Source organism: Somniosus microcephalus, chromosome 10 (genome assembly GCF_052327205.1).
Source record: "Somniosus microcephalus isolate GS21.2 chromosome 10, FLI_Smic_1.0, whole genome shotgun sequence".
Taxonomy (NCBI): Eukaryota; Metazoa; Chordata; class Chondrichthyes; order Squaliformes; family Somniosidae; genus Somniosus; species Somniosus microcephalus.
In genome coordinates, this window is record NC_140996.1 from 166035632 (window position 1) to 166052131 (window position 16500).

The 16500-nt window shown below is 43.3% G+C and overlaps 1 protein-coding gene across 2 annotated transcripts in view; it reads left to right on the plus strand.

Annotated features, from left to right (window-relative positions):
* atm (ATM serine/threonine kinase) overlaps positions 1-16500 on the plus strand; it is a 206445-nt gene that overhangs the window by 20714 nt on the left and 169231 nt on the right. For both annotated transcript variants that reach the window (XM_085999094.1, XM_085999096.1), the window contains exons 6-13: positions 1022-1187; positions 2128-2366; positions 7083-7252; positions 7497-7666; positions 8722-9093; positions 10122-10319; positions 11748-11846; positions 16139-16370. In XM_085999094.1, the coding sequence (XP_085855220.1) occupies positions 1022-1187; positions 2128-2366; positions 7083-7252; positions 7497-7666; positions 8722-9093; positions 10122-10319; positions 11748-11846; positions 16139-16370 (1646 nt within the window). The remainder of the gene's footprint in view (positions 1-1021; positions 1188-2127; positions 2367-7082; positions 7253-7496; positions 7667-8721; positions 9094-10121; positions 10320-11747; positions 11847-16138; positions 16371-16500) is intronic.

A 16500-nucleotide genomic window follows, 5' to 3' on the forward strand; every position in this document is an offset into this window, starting at 1 on the left:
GGGGAGGGAGAGGGGTGGGAAGGAGAGGGGAGGGAGGGAGAGGGGGAGGGAGGGAGAGAGGAGACGGGGGAGGGTGAGGGGAGGGAGAGGAGAGGGAGGGAGAGGAGAGGGAGGGAGAGGAGAGGGGGGAGGGAGAGAGAGGAGAGGAGAGGGAGGGAGAGAGAGGAGAGGGAGGGAGAGGAGGGGAGGGAGAGAAGAGGGGGGGAGGGAGGGAGAGAAGAGAAGAGGGGGAGAGGGAGGGAGAGAAGAGGGGGGAGGGAGGGAGAGAAGGGGGGAGGGAGGGAGAGAAGAGGGGGGAAGGGGAGGGGGGGAGGGCGAGGGGAGGGAGAGAAGGGGGGAGGGAGGGGAGGGAGAGGAGGGGGGGGGAGGGAGGGAGGGAGGGAGAGCAGGGAGAGAGAGGGAGAGGGGAGGGGGAGGGAGAGGAGAGGGTGAGGAGAGCGGGAGGGAGGGAGAGGAGAGCGGGAGGGAGAGTGAGGAGAGGGGCGGGGAGGGAGGGAAAGAGTGAGGGGGTGGGACAGGGAGGGAGAGCTCGCCTTCTTCCTTCCTTCGCAGGGGTCGATTGGGCCAGGCCTGAGGCGCTCCTTCCCCCCCTCTCTCCAGGCTAATACCAAACTAAATCCAGCAGTCTCTTTCTCTCTTCCCTCTCGTCTCTCTCTTCTCCCCCCAGTCTCTCGCTTCTCCCCCCAGTCTCTCTCTCTTCCAACAACAATATGCCCTCAAATAACCCTCGGCACTGCCGGGCACTCCAGCTAGTAGAAATATAAACAAGGCCTAAGATTTATTTTGAATGCTAGTTATCCTAAAAATCAGCAGGTGACAAATCTGCACCCATGAGTTCAGTGGAGTGAATCATATTCCAGAGCCTCTGGAGAGAACAGAATAGTCTCGAGCCTTAAATGAGTCTCTGAAATTTTCTCATCAGTATGTTTAAAAAAATTTTTTTTAGAGAAAGCCTAAACCTGCAGGTTTAAAGAGTTAAGACTAATTAGTGGCTGATGAGCAGTCTCCATCTGCCTTTCAGATTTAACAACCTTATACTTCAAGATGTACCTGAGACCATCTAGAGATACTAACCGGGTTCTTGTGGCCAGAATAATTCATACCCTTGTCAGAGGCTGCTGTTTCCAGTCTGAAGGCCTGACCTCCAAACTGTTTGACTTCTTTGCAAAGGCAATGCAGAATGCAAGGTATTGTGCTTTTTTCATATATCATTTTTTTAGGTACGTGGACACGTGTTTCATTGATGAGTCATTTTAAGTAGCAGCAATATCTGTTTATCCTGTAGGTAATGCTGTGATTAGTATGGTCACTGTTAAACATGTGACACACAATTTTGTACCAAGAGTGTGTCACCCAGTGATTGTGCAACCAGCCACAGGGTTCCTACGAATTGTTTAAAATGCTGTCTGAAATTTTTTTCAACCTCTGTATTTTTCTCAATAAATTTCTAATATCCAAAATAAGAGTTTAAACAAAGTAAAATAATTCAAAAATTACATCTTTCAAGATAACATGATTAAAGTTATCCATTTTATTGTGCTTTATGTCTTTTAATGATTTCATCATAGTTTTTACTTGACGGTCTCGGTCTCTTTCAAAAACCTAGTTTTGGACTTGATATTTATGCCCAGCGCTGTGACTTTCAGCTGAATTTGGACTTCTTACTTGCTTTATGTATCAACGTAAAAAATGTATCGTGGTTATCGCAGTACTAGAAATCTTAATTTCCAAAAACGGGAAGAAACCCAGAAGGACCAGCCCTCCCTTGAAGAAGTACACCTGATTTGTGGATAAATCTGTTCCTTGACTGTCCCACTTTCAAATGAAGGCAGAAGTGAGAGGGAGGTTATTTAACCAAACGGAAAATGGACTATTTGATGCTAATGCAATATTGCGCCAAATTACCTTTCAGGCAAATAGCCTTCTGTAACAAATTATTGTTAAAGTATACTAGCCTACCCTAGTGAAGAAACCCATGGCCAGGCGTGATGCACTGTGGTATCAGTCAGCCAAAACCCCTAGTTATGGACATTTAAAGATTTTTCACTGACTGTAGGTGAAGGTAGCTTTAACAAAAAATGTAAGCGTGGTTCAAGGATTGTTTTCAATCATGCTTCTGTAATGCAGACAGGAACAAGCCTTCGCTGTCATTGAGCACATCATGTCAGCTCTCAATGTCTTCCTCAACATGTGCGTAATGAATTGTCGTATTCGTGTGTGCAAATTGGGGGAGGTGGTCTTCTCAACGCTGTTGTACATTTGGACTCAGAAGCATCCCCAGGATTCCCTAAAGGAAGAAATCATTGAATTCTTTCGACTGCAGCTTCGAGCCCATCACCCAAATGGGGCTAAAACTCAGGAAAAAGGTACAGAGGCAGATTGATGGAAGTTTTCAGTTATCTTTTATAATCTCATGGCCTGTATATTTAGTTTATACTGTACTTGTGCACAAGTTACATATAGTGTGTAAAAATGTATTTTTGTCTCCATTAGATTATTGATTTAAATTCTTTATTACTAGTAACAGTACACACATAGTTGATTATGGTTTCTGTGAGCTGTCTCTGCAAGGTATAGAAATTTGCATTTTTATTTCACCAGCTGAGGGTCAATTAATGTGTTGTGAGTCACAGTCTGTCAAACAATGGGGAAATGTGTATATATAATCAGTAAGTCTGACTGATTTCTGGAGAACACAGAGAGCTAGTACAAACTGATACTAACATGCTGAAACTATTATAGATCTTCTTCAATAGTTACATAGAAACATAGAAGATAGGAGCAGGAGTAGGCCATTCGGCCCCTCGAGCCTGCTCCGCCATTCAATGCGATCATGGCTGATCATCCAAATTCAGTACCCTGTCCCTGCTTTCTTCCCATATCCCTTGATCCCCTTAGCCTTAAGAAATATATCTAACTCCTTCTTGAATATATTTAATGAATTGGCCTCAACTGTCTTCTGTGGTAGAGAATTCCACAGGTTCACCACTCTCTGGGTGAAGAAATTCCTCCTCATTTCAGTCCTAAATGGCTTACCCCTTATCCTTAGACTGTGACCCCTGGTTCTGGACTCCCCTGCCATCGGGAACAGCCTTCCTGCATCTAGTCCTGTTAGAATTTTATAAGTTTCAATGAGATCCCCTCTCATTCTTCTAAACTCTAGTGAATATAAGCCTAATCGACTCAATCTATCTTCATACGTCATTCCTGCCATCCCAGGTATCAGTCTGGTGAATCTTCGTTGCACTCCCTCCATGGCAAGAACATCCTTCCTCAGATAAGGCGACCAGAACTGCACACAATACTCAAGGTGTGGTCTCACCAAGGCCCTGTACAACTGCAGCAAGACATCCTTGCTCCTGTACTCTAATCCTCTCACTATGAAGGCCAGCATACCATTTGCCTTCTTAACCGCCTGCTGCACCTGCATGCTTACCTTCAGCGACTGGTGCACAAGGACACCCAGGTCTTGTTGCACTTCCCTTTTTCCCAATCTATTGCCGTTCAGATAATCTGTCTTCCTGTTTTTGCCACCGAAGTGGATAACCTCATATTTATCCACATTATACTGCATCTGCCATGCATCTGCCCAATCGCCCAACCTGTCCAAATCGTACTGGAGTTTCTCTGCATCCTCCTCACAGCACACACGCCCACCCAGCTTTGTGTCGTTTGCAAACTTGGAGATATTACATCTAGTTCCCTCGTCTAGATCATCATTAATATATATTGTGAATAACTGGGGTCCTAGCACCGATCCCTGCGGTACCCCACTAGTCACTGCCTTCCACTCGGAAAAAGACCCGTTTATTCCAACTCTGCTTCCTGTCTGCCAACCAGTTTTCTATCCAAGTCAGTACCTTACCCACAATCCCATGTGCTTTAACTTTGCACGCTAGTCTCTTATGCGGGACCTTATTGAAAGCCTTCTGAAAGTCCAAATACACCACATCCACTAGTTCTCCCTTATCTATTCTACCAGTTACATCCTCAAAAAATTCCAGTAGATTAGTCAAGCACGATTTACCTTTTGTAAATCCATGTTGACTTTGTGCGATCCTGTCACTGTTTTCCAAGTGTTCTGCTATTACATCTTTTATAATGGACTCTAGCATTTTCCCCACTACCGATATCAGGCTTACTGGTCTGTAATTCCCCGTTTTTTCTCTACCACCTTTTTTAAATAGTGGGGTTACATTAGCTACCCTCCAATCCATGGGAACTGTTCCAGAGTCTATAGAATTTTGGAAGATGACCAGCAATGCATCTACTATTTCTAGGGCCGCTTCCTTAAGTACCCTAGGATGTAGATTATCAGGCCCTGGGGATTTATCGGCTTTCAATCCCGTCAATTTCCCTAACACCATTTCCCTACAAATACTGATTTCATTCAGTTCCTCCCTCTCATTAGACCCTATGTTCCCTGACATCTCTGGGAGTTTACTTGTGTCCTCCTTTGTGAAGACAGAACCAAAGTATGTATTTAATTGGTCTGCCATGTCTTTGTTCCCTATTATAAATTCCCCTGATTCTGACTGCAAGGGACCTACGCTTGATTTTACCAATCTTTTTCTCTTCACATATCTATAGAAGCTTTTACAGTCAGTTTTTATGTTCCCTGCAAGCTTACTCTCATACTCTATTTCCCCCCTCTTAATTAATCCCTTTGTCCTCCTTTGCTGAATCCTAAACTCCCAATCCTCAGGTTTACTGCTTTTTCTGGCCAATTTATATGTCCTCTCCTTGGATCTTATGTTATCCCTAATTTCCCTTGATAGCCAATGTTGAGTCACCTTTTTTGTTTTATTTTTATGCCAAACAGGGATGAACAAATTCTGTAGTTCACCCATGCGATCTTTAAATGTTTGCCATTGCCTATTCACCACCAACCCTTTAAGTAACGTTCCCTAATCCATCCTAGCCAACTCGCGCCTCATACCATCGTAGTTTCCTTATTTAAATTCAGTATCCATGTCTCTGAATCAACTACTTAACTCTCCATCTTAATGAAGAATTCCAGCATATTATGATCGCTCCTCCCCAGGGGCCTTGCACAACAAGATTGCTAATTAATCCTTTCTCATTACATAATACCCAGTCTAAGATGGCCTGATCTCTAGTTGGTTCCTCGACATATTGGTCCAGGAAACCATCCCGTATACACTCTAGGAATTCCTCTTCCACAGTATTGTTACTAATTTGGTTAGACCAATCTATATGTAGATTAAAGTCACCCATGATAACTGCTGTGCCCTTATTGCACGCATCTCTAAATTCCCGTTTAATGCCATCCCCAACCTCAGCATTACTGTTTGGGGGTCTGTATACAACTCCCACTAACGTTTTCTGCTCCATGGTATTTCTCAGCTCTACCCATACAGATTCCACATCATCAGAGCTAATATCCTTCCTTACTATTGTGTTAATCTCCTCTTTAACCAGCAATGCTACCCCATCGCCTTTTCCTTTTTGCCTGACCTTCCTGAATATTGAATACCCCTGAGTGTTGAATTACCAGCCTTGGTCAACCCTGGAGCCATGTCTCCATAACCCCAATTATATCATATCCGTTTACATCTATTTGCGCAGCTAATTCATCCACCTTATTATGAATGCTCCTCGCATTAAGACACAAAGCCTTCAGGCTTGTTTTTTTAACACTCTTAGACCTTTCAGAATTATTACTGTGGCCATGTTTGATTTACACGCTTGATTTCTCTGACTTCCACTTTTTTGCTTTTCTCCTTCATGTCTTTTGCTACTAACCTTGCTTCCCTGTCCTCTGTCTCCCTGCACAGGTTCCCAACCCCCTGCCATTTTAATTTAAACCCTCCCCAACAGCACTAGCAAACACTCCCCCTAGGACATCGGTCCCGGTCCTGCCCAGGTGCAAACCGTCCAGTTTGTACTGGTCCCATCTCCCCCAGAACTGGTTCCAATGTCCCAGGAATTTGAATCCCTCCCCCTTGCACCATTCTTCTAGCCACGTATTCATCTGAAATATCCTTCTATTTCTACTCTGACTAGCACGTGGCACTGGTAGCAATCCTGTGATTACTACCTTTGAGGTCCTATTTTTTAATTTACCTCCTAACTCCCTATATTCAGCTTTTAGGACCTCATCCCGTTTTTTACCTATATCGTTGGTACCTATATGCACCACAACAACTGGCTGTTCACCCTCCCCCTCCAGAATGCCCTGCAGCCGCTCCGAGACAATCACCCATGGTGCCAGGAAGTTGGTTGCTGCTGCCTTCCCCCGATGAGCCATCCTCCCCAACAATATCCAAAGCGGTATATCTGTTTGAGAGGGGGCTGGCCACAGGGGACCCCTGCACTACCTGCTTGCGCCTACTACTCATTCCCTTCCTGCCTGCGCAGCCTTTACCTGCGGTGTGACCAACTGATTAAGCGTGATATGCACGACGTCCTCAGCATCGCGAATGCTCCAGTATGTATCCATTCGCAGCTCCAGCGCCGCAGTGCGGTCTGCCAGTAGCTGCAGCTGGATACATTTCCCGCACACATGGTCATCAGGGACAAAGGAAGTATCCCTGATTTCCCACATAGTGCAGGAGAAGCATGCCACGGGGCCGAGCTGTCCTGCCATGATTTACCCTTTAATTAATTTAAATTAAATCAATACCGCCAATTATACTACAATTAAATGATATATTCAAGGGCCCTTGTTTACTACCACTCCCCGCTACACAACAGAGACCTTAGAAACTATAACCACAAAATTAAGACCTCCTAAACTTTATAAACTATGAACCTTAACTGTCAAACTATAGAGTAGTATAAGTACTCACCTGGCCATACTCAGCCAATCAGCTGCTCCCTCCTGTCCGCGTCACGTTTTGAATCATGACGTGGCTCTAGAATGCCGCCGCCGCCGGTCTGAGATTGGTATTCCTGTGAAAGAAAGCCCGCGAAAGTGAGTTTAAATGCTCACTGAGTCTCTGCTCTCACCGCTCCCGGCAATGGCCTGTATGTGAATATTGTTTGTCAAAAATATATAATGTATATGTGCAATGTAATTACATCAAAACTGTATTATATTTTGTGTTTCTGTGCAATAGGAGCATTTGCAGCTGACTGGTTGAAATGGCAGAACCTGCTTTATAGTCTTTATGAAACAATTATCAGTGAAGTGAGCCACATAGGAAGCAGAGGAAGGTACTCAGCAGGAATGCGCCATGTTGCTGTCAAGGACAACCTTGTCGATCTGGCTGCTGATATCTGTCATCAGGTAAAGTAGAAATGAAAATTGGACTCCTGACACTTCCTCTAATAAATCACCTTCCAACTTGGGAGGTGAGGTGTTGATTAATGATAATGGCTTGAATAGATCTTGGGTTGTATGTAAACCGTTCATGTATTTTTTACAACAAATCATAACCCAGATGTTCAGTAATACATTGAAGGAAGCAAATAACATTTTTACCATGAGAGCTCTTTAGGTGGAATCTGTTTATTTTCTTTTTTGCTTTCAGTTGTTTGGTCAAGACTCCAGAGTGTTTGTGTCGCCTGTAACAGATAAAGATTCACCGCAAAGCCCCTCCCATCAGGGGACGCCGAGCAAACGTAGATGTGTTGAATTGGGATGGGAAGTGGTACGAGATGGTCTGCAAAAATCGCAGAATGATTTTGATATGATACCATGGTATGTTTACTATTAAAACTAGAAATGTGCCTAATACTGATTTTATTATTAATTGCCCCAAACTTTACACTTCTTCCCGTTTTCTCTTCCACATCCACAGACCACCTTACCTAGGGTAGCAGACCATTCCACATCACCATCAACGTTCCTTTAAAATTTCCTTCTGGGTGTGTGAAGTTAAGGTCAATAAAGATGGCTAGGTTAGGTTGGAAATTTTCTATTTAGTTTGATGGGCCTATTGAGGTCAATAAAGACTACAGAGTTTGGAATATTTTAAGCTAGGAAATGCCACCCATCTCTGCGGTAGTGGTACTCCTCGTGCAAATTGAAGGCTGTAGTTCTTTTTCTTCCTCCTCTTCTCCACTTTTCCCCTTTGAACTCTAGCAAAGCTTTAGCAAGACTGAGATATCCTTTCCCTTCGCCCTTCCTTGTTTTAGTTGTTTAATGAAGAGTTTCCTATGAGACAGTTATGCAGTCAAAAAAATGGGCCAACATCTAGCTAATATATATTAACCACCCCCCCCCCCCCCCCCACCCTTTCCTTTTCCCTGCCTGATTGAGCGACCGACCCGTCTGATTCCATCATCTTCCCTGTGCTGTTCGTCAGGCAACAGCTCCAACAGTGAAAGGTAATCTGTTGAAGAGACAAAAAGGGAAAACGTGAGGAAGAGAGAGCAAGAAACAAATGATCGAGCACAAAAGAAATAAAAGTGATGGAGGAAAGTGACAAAAACAAAGATAAGGGAGGGGAGAGAGACATTTATACCATATAATATATCATCTGTAACATGTTATGTCATTTTATGCTGAAAGAGCCCCAACAATTTCTCTCTTAATCCATGAGCCACAGGAGTTACACTAGTCTGTATAAAAAATCTCATTTGTAGTTTCTAATTGGACTCATGAACATAGTCTTGACTTTTTAAAAGATCATTTTAATTTAAATTTCAGTTCAGTTTGTTTTTAAATGTTGGAATGTGTTAATGAAATTTTAAATTCTAAAAAATGTTCAAGTGTATTGTAAATGATGGCAGACTTTTGCTTTTGTTTCTAAGGTTACAAATTACTACAGTTCTGGTTGCAAAGTATCCATCGAGTGTACCCCCCTATGAGCTTGTTCCCATTCTGACCATATTGCACCAGATCCTGTCTCAGCAGAGACGCGGAGAGAGAATTCCTTATGTGCTTTGCTGCCTCAGTGAGATTGCTGTGTGCCAGAGACTGATGTCGGCCCTTAATGCTGCACAGAGATTAGACCTGCAGAAGCTCTGGGCCAAGATCTGGGCCATCACACTTCGGAGCATCAGCTCACAGCAGACTGAGGCTGAAAGCTTTCGGCTGCTAGAGGCTATTCTTCATGGAAACTTGACCGTTCCAGACAAGGATTTCTGGAAAATCTTTTCCGGATCCACGTGCAAACCATCCAGGTGAGTCGAGCTTCTGTGAAAGTTCAAGGTGGTGATCATTTGTTTCAAAATTAGAGTACAGAATTTCACGTAATTTTTAAAAATCTCCAACACATTAATACTTCAACTTTCCCCTTTCACATTTTATGAGAACAGATGGGCATGCTGCACCCAGGCTGTTACTTGAGCTAAACACTAGAATGGGCCAGATATGCTTGCTTGCTTGCTGGGTAAATTGATTACACAGCATAGAAATGAGCCATATAGACCAGGAAAGTCCTGGATTTGATCCGGGGTCTGCGTTGAGTCAGTGGTATTGCCCAGGATTGCTGAAGGGTGCTAAAATATGCATTCCTAGGGGAAAATTAGTTAATTCCCGAGCCTCATCCAGTCACTCTTGTTGTAGCAACACTTCTGGCTATGCAGTCCATCATGGCTGTCATTACTTCTTGCCTTGATTTACGTCTGTGTTCGTGTTTGTTCTTATTTCAGTTTATGTTTCTGTGATGTATGCCCCATGGTGTCTGACTTGTGCTCAATTTAGTTCACGATTTTTCTGCATTCTACCCAGCTTGCAACACCAAGTTGTAATTGACACTCTTTCAGTCAGGACTGCATCACGTTGTAGTGAATCCAGAGATATTTATAGGTATATAACGTAAAGATTCGTAAAGATTTTAACTTTGTTTTCTGTTATATAACTTGTATTTTTTAGGTACATATGTAGTTCAACTAGTTGCAGAGAAATAAAAACATGGCAACTTAAAGAAATCGCAGGGAAAAAAATGAATGGTTTAAGTGGTTTATTTGTGGCAATTGGTGGTTAACGATTGGTAACTTTGGTTCAGTTTCGATTACTGGTTTTTGATTGGTAGTTTTTCCTACTTGTTTGTATTTGAGTGAATCAGCATGATTAATTTAATAGTGGTTAAATAATGGGTTTATGCATTTATGATATTTTGAAGAATGGACAATTTTCACATGCTCCAGACATTAGACTTTTAATTTTATAAATAATTAACATCTAGCTATTTAAAATTATTCTCCAGTTCTGCAGCTAAATGTCTCTCGCAAGCATTAGCGAAATGCACTTTACCAGAACAACTGGACGGTATTGCTGAGCATTATCTAATGTCTACGGGTGACAAACCACAGATTCTCAGAGAAGCGATAATGAGATGGTTATTGGCATACCGACCAGAGGAGGATATTGAAGAAAATGTAGAGCTTCCATCCGTTGTCTGCAGGTTGGTATATTAATCCTGGAAATTTGAGCCACAGGATGCTCTTTGTTGACTATTCAGTAATAATTGGACACTGAATTTTCCAGTCTTGGATAACTCCTGAATGTGCTTAAGGATCGAAAAGGTAACTGGCAGCATGAAAAATCCTGGAATTGTTTAATAACCCTTTATTTAACAGATGAACTTCATCCTATACCAAGCGATCATGTACCTGATTTGGTAGTGCTCAAAGTTGATAATAAAAGTAAAGAATAGAAAATGTTCCATTCCTTAATACTACCATCTTTGAACACAAATTCACCAAAATAAACTATTTATTTATCATAATTAAATATAACTACTACCTTAGTGATAAACCACTTCATTTACTGCATATAGTTTATGCCTAAGGAAAGTTACTTTGAAAAGCTGAACATGCTGCCTTTTGGAATAAATGGGGTGTTAGCAGGCCTAATTTTGCTTGAACAAAGTCTTGAAGCTCTGGAGCAAAATTATATTTTTTAAGCCCACATTTGCTCATGGCTCACACACAATGTCAACCCTGACAAATCCAGAACAAGCTGATTCAATAGTTCCCTAAATGTATTTTATTCAACTGACTCCACAAAAACTTTCATGCACCCTCTAACTCAAGATACTAATATGTCTCTCTTCCATCTGTCTCTTCTTTTTATTTTTCTCCCCCTCTCTCGTTCATTCTCTCTCATTCTCTCTCTCGCTCCCCTCTCTCTCTACCTCCCTTTCTGTTTGAGTGTCTCTCTTCTTTCCCTTCTGTGTTTTCTCTTTCACAGCTTCATTCCCCAGTGTATCTTTCTCTCCCTTTCTATAGTAACAGAAGGAGTGGGCCAGCAAACTCTATATTGGTGCATGTAAGGTCTGATATTCCCATGATGCAAAGTATCATGCTTTAGAAATAGAGCTACTTCTGAGGCGCTTTGTGTTGTAATCCTTACTTGACACCGTTGTTAATGGTAACTTTCAAAAGGGATTTGGATAAATTGGACGTGGAAACATTTGCAGGGATATGGGGAAAGAGCATGGGGTTGGGACTAATTGGATAGTTCTTTCAAAGAGCCAACACAGGCACGATGGGCCAAATGGCCGCCTTCTGTGCTGTATCATTCTATGATTCTATCCCACTTCCTAGTGCTTTGGAACAGCAACTCGTGTTACTTACGTTTCTGGCACTGAACTACTGGATATCAAATATTTAATTTATGGAAATAATGCCAATTTGTGACCGCATGAATAAACTCTGAATATTTATTCAAAGTAACTTGCAGAATAATGAGAATATCACAGTGAGCTTTAAGGACATGTTTAATCAGAAATGGCTTGCAGCTGGGTGTTCTTTTTTCTGGTTTGTTCTGACTGTGTCAGGCTAGTAAAATAACAATATCATGTTTGTTTCACCAAACTTTTTTTTAATAGAGATTTTCCAAATCAACTTGTTTCTCAAATATTGGTCGTTTTGACGCTGAAGGACTGTAGAACGGGAATGGATTTCTTCCAGTCGGCTTCTGGAGAGAGGTAAACTGAACAACTATTAGATCAGTGAGGACCATTTTAAGGAGCTGAAATTTATATCTTAAGTTGTAACCCTGCCTCACCTAGGAATTTTCTAATATAGCACCTTGTATTCCAAACTATTTCTTGAGCTTAGAACAATTTGAAACACTGCAGACATTTTTTATCTAAGTGCAAGTTCCTTGAATGTCTGTTAATAAACTGCAACAAGAATTGATTTTAAAATGGCTCGACATTACTAGTTAATATTGATTTCACAGTGTGCTGTGCCACAATCGTATTAGGAAATAGCTTTATGCTACAAGGCCTTGGGAGGGAGAGAGGAGGAATGAAATGCTGAATAGACGCAAGGTAATTCCCACTACAGCTATGAATAGAAAATATGAATTTTAGATTTGATGTTGAAGTTAATAATAGTGGAGTTGGTCTTACCATGAACAAAGGTGATGCAGTACGTAGTGACGTCAGAAATGATCTTGAAAGGCTGAAGGCTTTCTCTTTGTGAAAAGGAAAACACTAGGGGGGAAAAATTCAGTATCGCCCCGTTTGGGGCGCCATTAGCGGCCGTGCGCAAAGTTTAGCACCTGGCGCTAATTATCGCCTCCGACGGCAAACTTGGCTTTTATCGCCCCTGGAGGTGATTGGAGCGCTAAATCAGGCGCTTCACACCTGTCTTAAGGCGCAAAGGCTGAGGAGCGAGGCGCTACCTCAGAGCGCTGGCGAAGCTCATGTGATGTCAGTCAGCACTGGAACACAGACACACTGGCTCCAGCCAGTTCTTAAAGGGGAGTTCTGACAAAAGGTCATCGACCTGGTTCTCTCTTCACAGATGCTGCTTGACCTGCTGAGTTTCTCCAGCATTTTTCTGTTTTTATCAAAGAGGAGGGTTGATTTTGCACTCCATCCACATCCTGCTCATTGCAGCCTTGAATCTCGGCCTGGAGAGACTTGTACATCAAATCTGCTGGAAAGAACAATGGAGAGACCCAGGGAAAGAGCTCAGAGTGCAGCCCCCGCAGTCTCTTCTAAATAGATACAAGGAAGGGCAAATCAAAATGAACCTGCAAAGTGCTGCTCAGTATGCAAAACACAGTGTTGAATCTCTCCAGAAGTCTCTCTCTCAGAATTCGTGGTGCAAAAATGTCACCAACAAAAAAAGGCAGGAAGCGGTCACCTTTAAATAGCGCTCCCCCAGTCCCTTCCTGACTGCAAAACGCTCCCCTCAACCTATCGTTGCTAGCGGCAGGGGGCGCCACTCAATATGCAGTCGACTGACGTCATGATCTGCTGGCGCAGGAGATCGTGGCGGTAGTGTTTAGCGCCGCCGCAAAATGTCTAGTTAATTTCGCGAGTGGCGCAAACATCGCCGCGCCCAGGCGCTAGTTGCTTTGCGCCCCATTAGCGCCCTCTTAAGGCGCTAACGGGAGGCGCAAACAACTGAATTTTTCCCCCTAGGCCTTCTGCAGTACAAAATTAATGGGGGGAATTTTAACCTAAAAAGATATGGGTTAGGAGCATGGGGGTAATTAAGGTGTTAAAAATGTGAATCCTGATCTGAATCTGCTGCCAGGAGGTGGCCCATCTATTTATAAATTTTATAATAATGAGGCTGGAAGCCTTTTCTTTAACCTCCATTTTGTGTTTAACTGTAGCTGGTTGAGTTTTGCACACCTCGTAAAACTCGCCAGCTACAGCAAGGCGAGGACTGCTGCATCCAGGAGGTAAGTGCCTTTACACTAGCCTCCTGGATCCAGGGTCTCTACCTAGCCTACCCCCCATGATCGGAGATGCTCCGCGAGGCCGCCAATCAAACCCCTCCCCCATGAGGCTTCCGATGTTCCCGTGGGGATCCCCCACCACTGCTCCCGGCCGCCGATCCTCACCCCACCCCCACCCCCCCATGCTGGTCCCGGCCGGCCCATGATCGCGATGGTCTCGTCGGTACTGTAAAGAGCTATTCGGACTCCCAATAGTTACTTAAAACAGTGGGTTACTTATAGTGTAAGTAAACTCCTACTGGGACAATTAGATCACATCCCTACTTACTTTACTTACAGACTCTTGAACAAATAGGTTTTCGTCCCATGTGACGTTTAATTATCACACTAATTAAGGTGACGCACATTACACATCGACCAGCTGAGTTACCTTTTGGAATAAAGAATTGTACAATGACAGAGCCACAATTTCTAACTTTAATATCTTGCATAAAAAATGCACCACACACACATCATGTAAAAAATATCAAATTAATTGCGCATTAATGTGACATTTTTACTTAAATCTCCTGTACTCCCATTTTGAGGCTAGTCCCACTATTCCCTCTATCGCCCTACTGTGCCATTTAGCACAATTCCGGTCATATCATTTCAGTCATTGCCCCTGTTTCTGTCTCTCAATGTCCAGGCCCCTTTCACACACCTCCCATCCCCCCCATTCTACTTGTCTTGCAGATTTCTCCCTCTCTGTCAATCTCCATCTTTAAATCCCTCTGTCTCTCGAACTCCATTTTCTTCCTATAATAAAACCAGAAAATGCTGGAAATACTCAGCAGGTCAGGCAGCATCTGTGGAGAGAGAAACTGAGTTAACGTTTCAGGTCAATGACCTTTTGTCTGAACAAACACTTGATCTCACTCTTAAAGCTGCTATGTAGTTACACATGTGTAACCATCGGTGGCCGTGCCTTCAGCTGCCTAGGCCCTAAGCTCTGGAACTCCCTAAACCTCTCCGCCTCGCAACCTCTCTTTCCTCCTTTTACGATGTTCCTTAAAACCTACCTCTGACCAAGCTTTTGGTCATCTGCCCTCATTTCTTATGTGGCTCGGTGTCAAATGTTTGTCTTATAACACACCTGTGAAGCGCTTTGGGACATTTTACTACATTAAAGACGCTATATAAGTACAAGTTGTTGTTGTAAAGATCAACATTTATAGGCAATTACTCATGTAATTATATAGCACTTTGGTATCAGAGAGGATTATGGTTTCTGAGAGGCTATCAGGGTAGACAGCAGAAAATGAAGCCAAACTGAACGAATAACCTGATGTCTCCCACGTGGAGGGAATGAAAATAAAGAATGGGGCCAGACTAGATATTTGGCAGTGCTCAAGTTTTCCTTTCACACAGCTCAGTTTTGAACCCACTGCCCCCTAATATGAGAAGTAAAGCACAAACTGCCCAATGTAGGGCTCGCACCTAAGACCCTACAATTAAGGCCCATGTTGGTCTGGATTCCCGCCCCCCCCCCCCCCCCCCCCCCCGGGCTCCTCTGGCTGGCCAGTGATGTGGACTCCACCCTCCTCCGGCTCCTCTGGCCGGCCCGCGATCTTTTCAGATTCCCCCCCCCCACCCCCCCACTGCTGCTCCAGGCCAACCCTGCCCCCCCCCCCCCCCCATGCAATCCCTTCCTCCCTCCCCTATGCAGCTGAGTACTACAGATTTACCTGCCTGGAGCCAGCCAGCCTCTCAATCTGGCTGGCTGCGGGTGGGAAACAGAGACTTCCCATTTAAACCATTAAATTCGGCAGGGCCTGTCGCCTCGGAGCCCCCCACCCCAACCCGCCTTCCCCATTAAAATTCAGCCCAACGTATCTAACAAAATCTGTTAACCTGTCAGAAAATACAGCTACTCACCAGCTTGACCTAAGCCTGTTAAACTCCATTTGGTAAATTTCCAGCATATGGGGATTTCAGGCACATGCTTCCACAGATTTTGTCCATTAATACTTCAACTGTGATGCAGCCTTTTATTAACATATAGCTTAAAACTTCTTCAAGAGCGGTCCTTACCGCATCCATCATGTCTGTTTTCCAATAAATGTGTTCTGTGTACTAATCAAGTGAGGACAGGATCCGGCTCAGCTGTGATTTTCCCCATTCACTGTCTGGGCTTAACACATGTGGTGAATGGTTACTTGGGCGAGGTACCAGCGGATGACCAGTGCCCCAGCATAAGGAAACATCTTCAGGGAAAGAAAGGGAAATGAGTATGAGCATTGTATTTGAAGAAATCTGGATTCTCATACAGAAACAAGTCTCTTTAGAAAAAAAAATCACAGAAGCTGGAAAAAAGAATGTCTGTGTTAAATCATAGTCAATGAGAGTGGAAAGAATGGGGAATAAAATAGGGAAACAAGAAGAAAGGGAAATGCCTCCTTAGTTCTTTAGAGTACAACTCTGCTGGGTCTAATTGTTGTGCCAGCGGAGACTAGTATCTCTGCACGAAGTTTAAATGATTTTAGTCCTATCATTGCACACATAATAAACAGCAATAATGTTGCTATCTTGTCCAAGTGCACTGCAAGGAGAGAGCCCAGCTCAAGAGGACAAAGGTGGCGCAGTCTTCTCGGAAACCGAACATCTTTTCCTACAAACAACATTTGATGAAACTCCAAACTATAGTAGCACTGTAGTATCGGTTAGAGAAAAGGAACCTATGTCATCAAGAATAAGTGTCAAACGTGTTTTGAAAGAAAAACTGGAGGAATATCTGTTAGCATTGGTGGAGTGTCTGCATTCTACCGTGGTAAGTGTCTGCAATAATATAATGTAACGTTGGAGTGGGAGATATTCTTCCTAACCTTGCATGAGACTTGAAGCATCTATTGCAAACAGACTTTGTTTACATTCTATGAAAGAAAAGAAAGAACAAACTT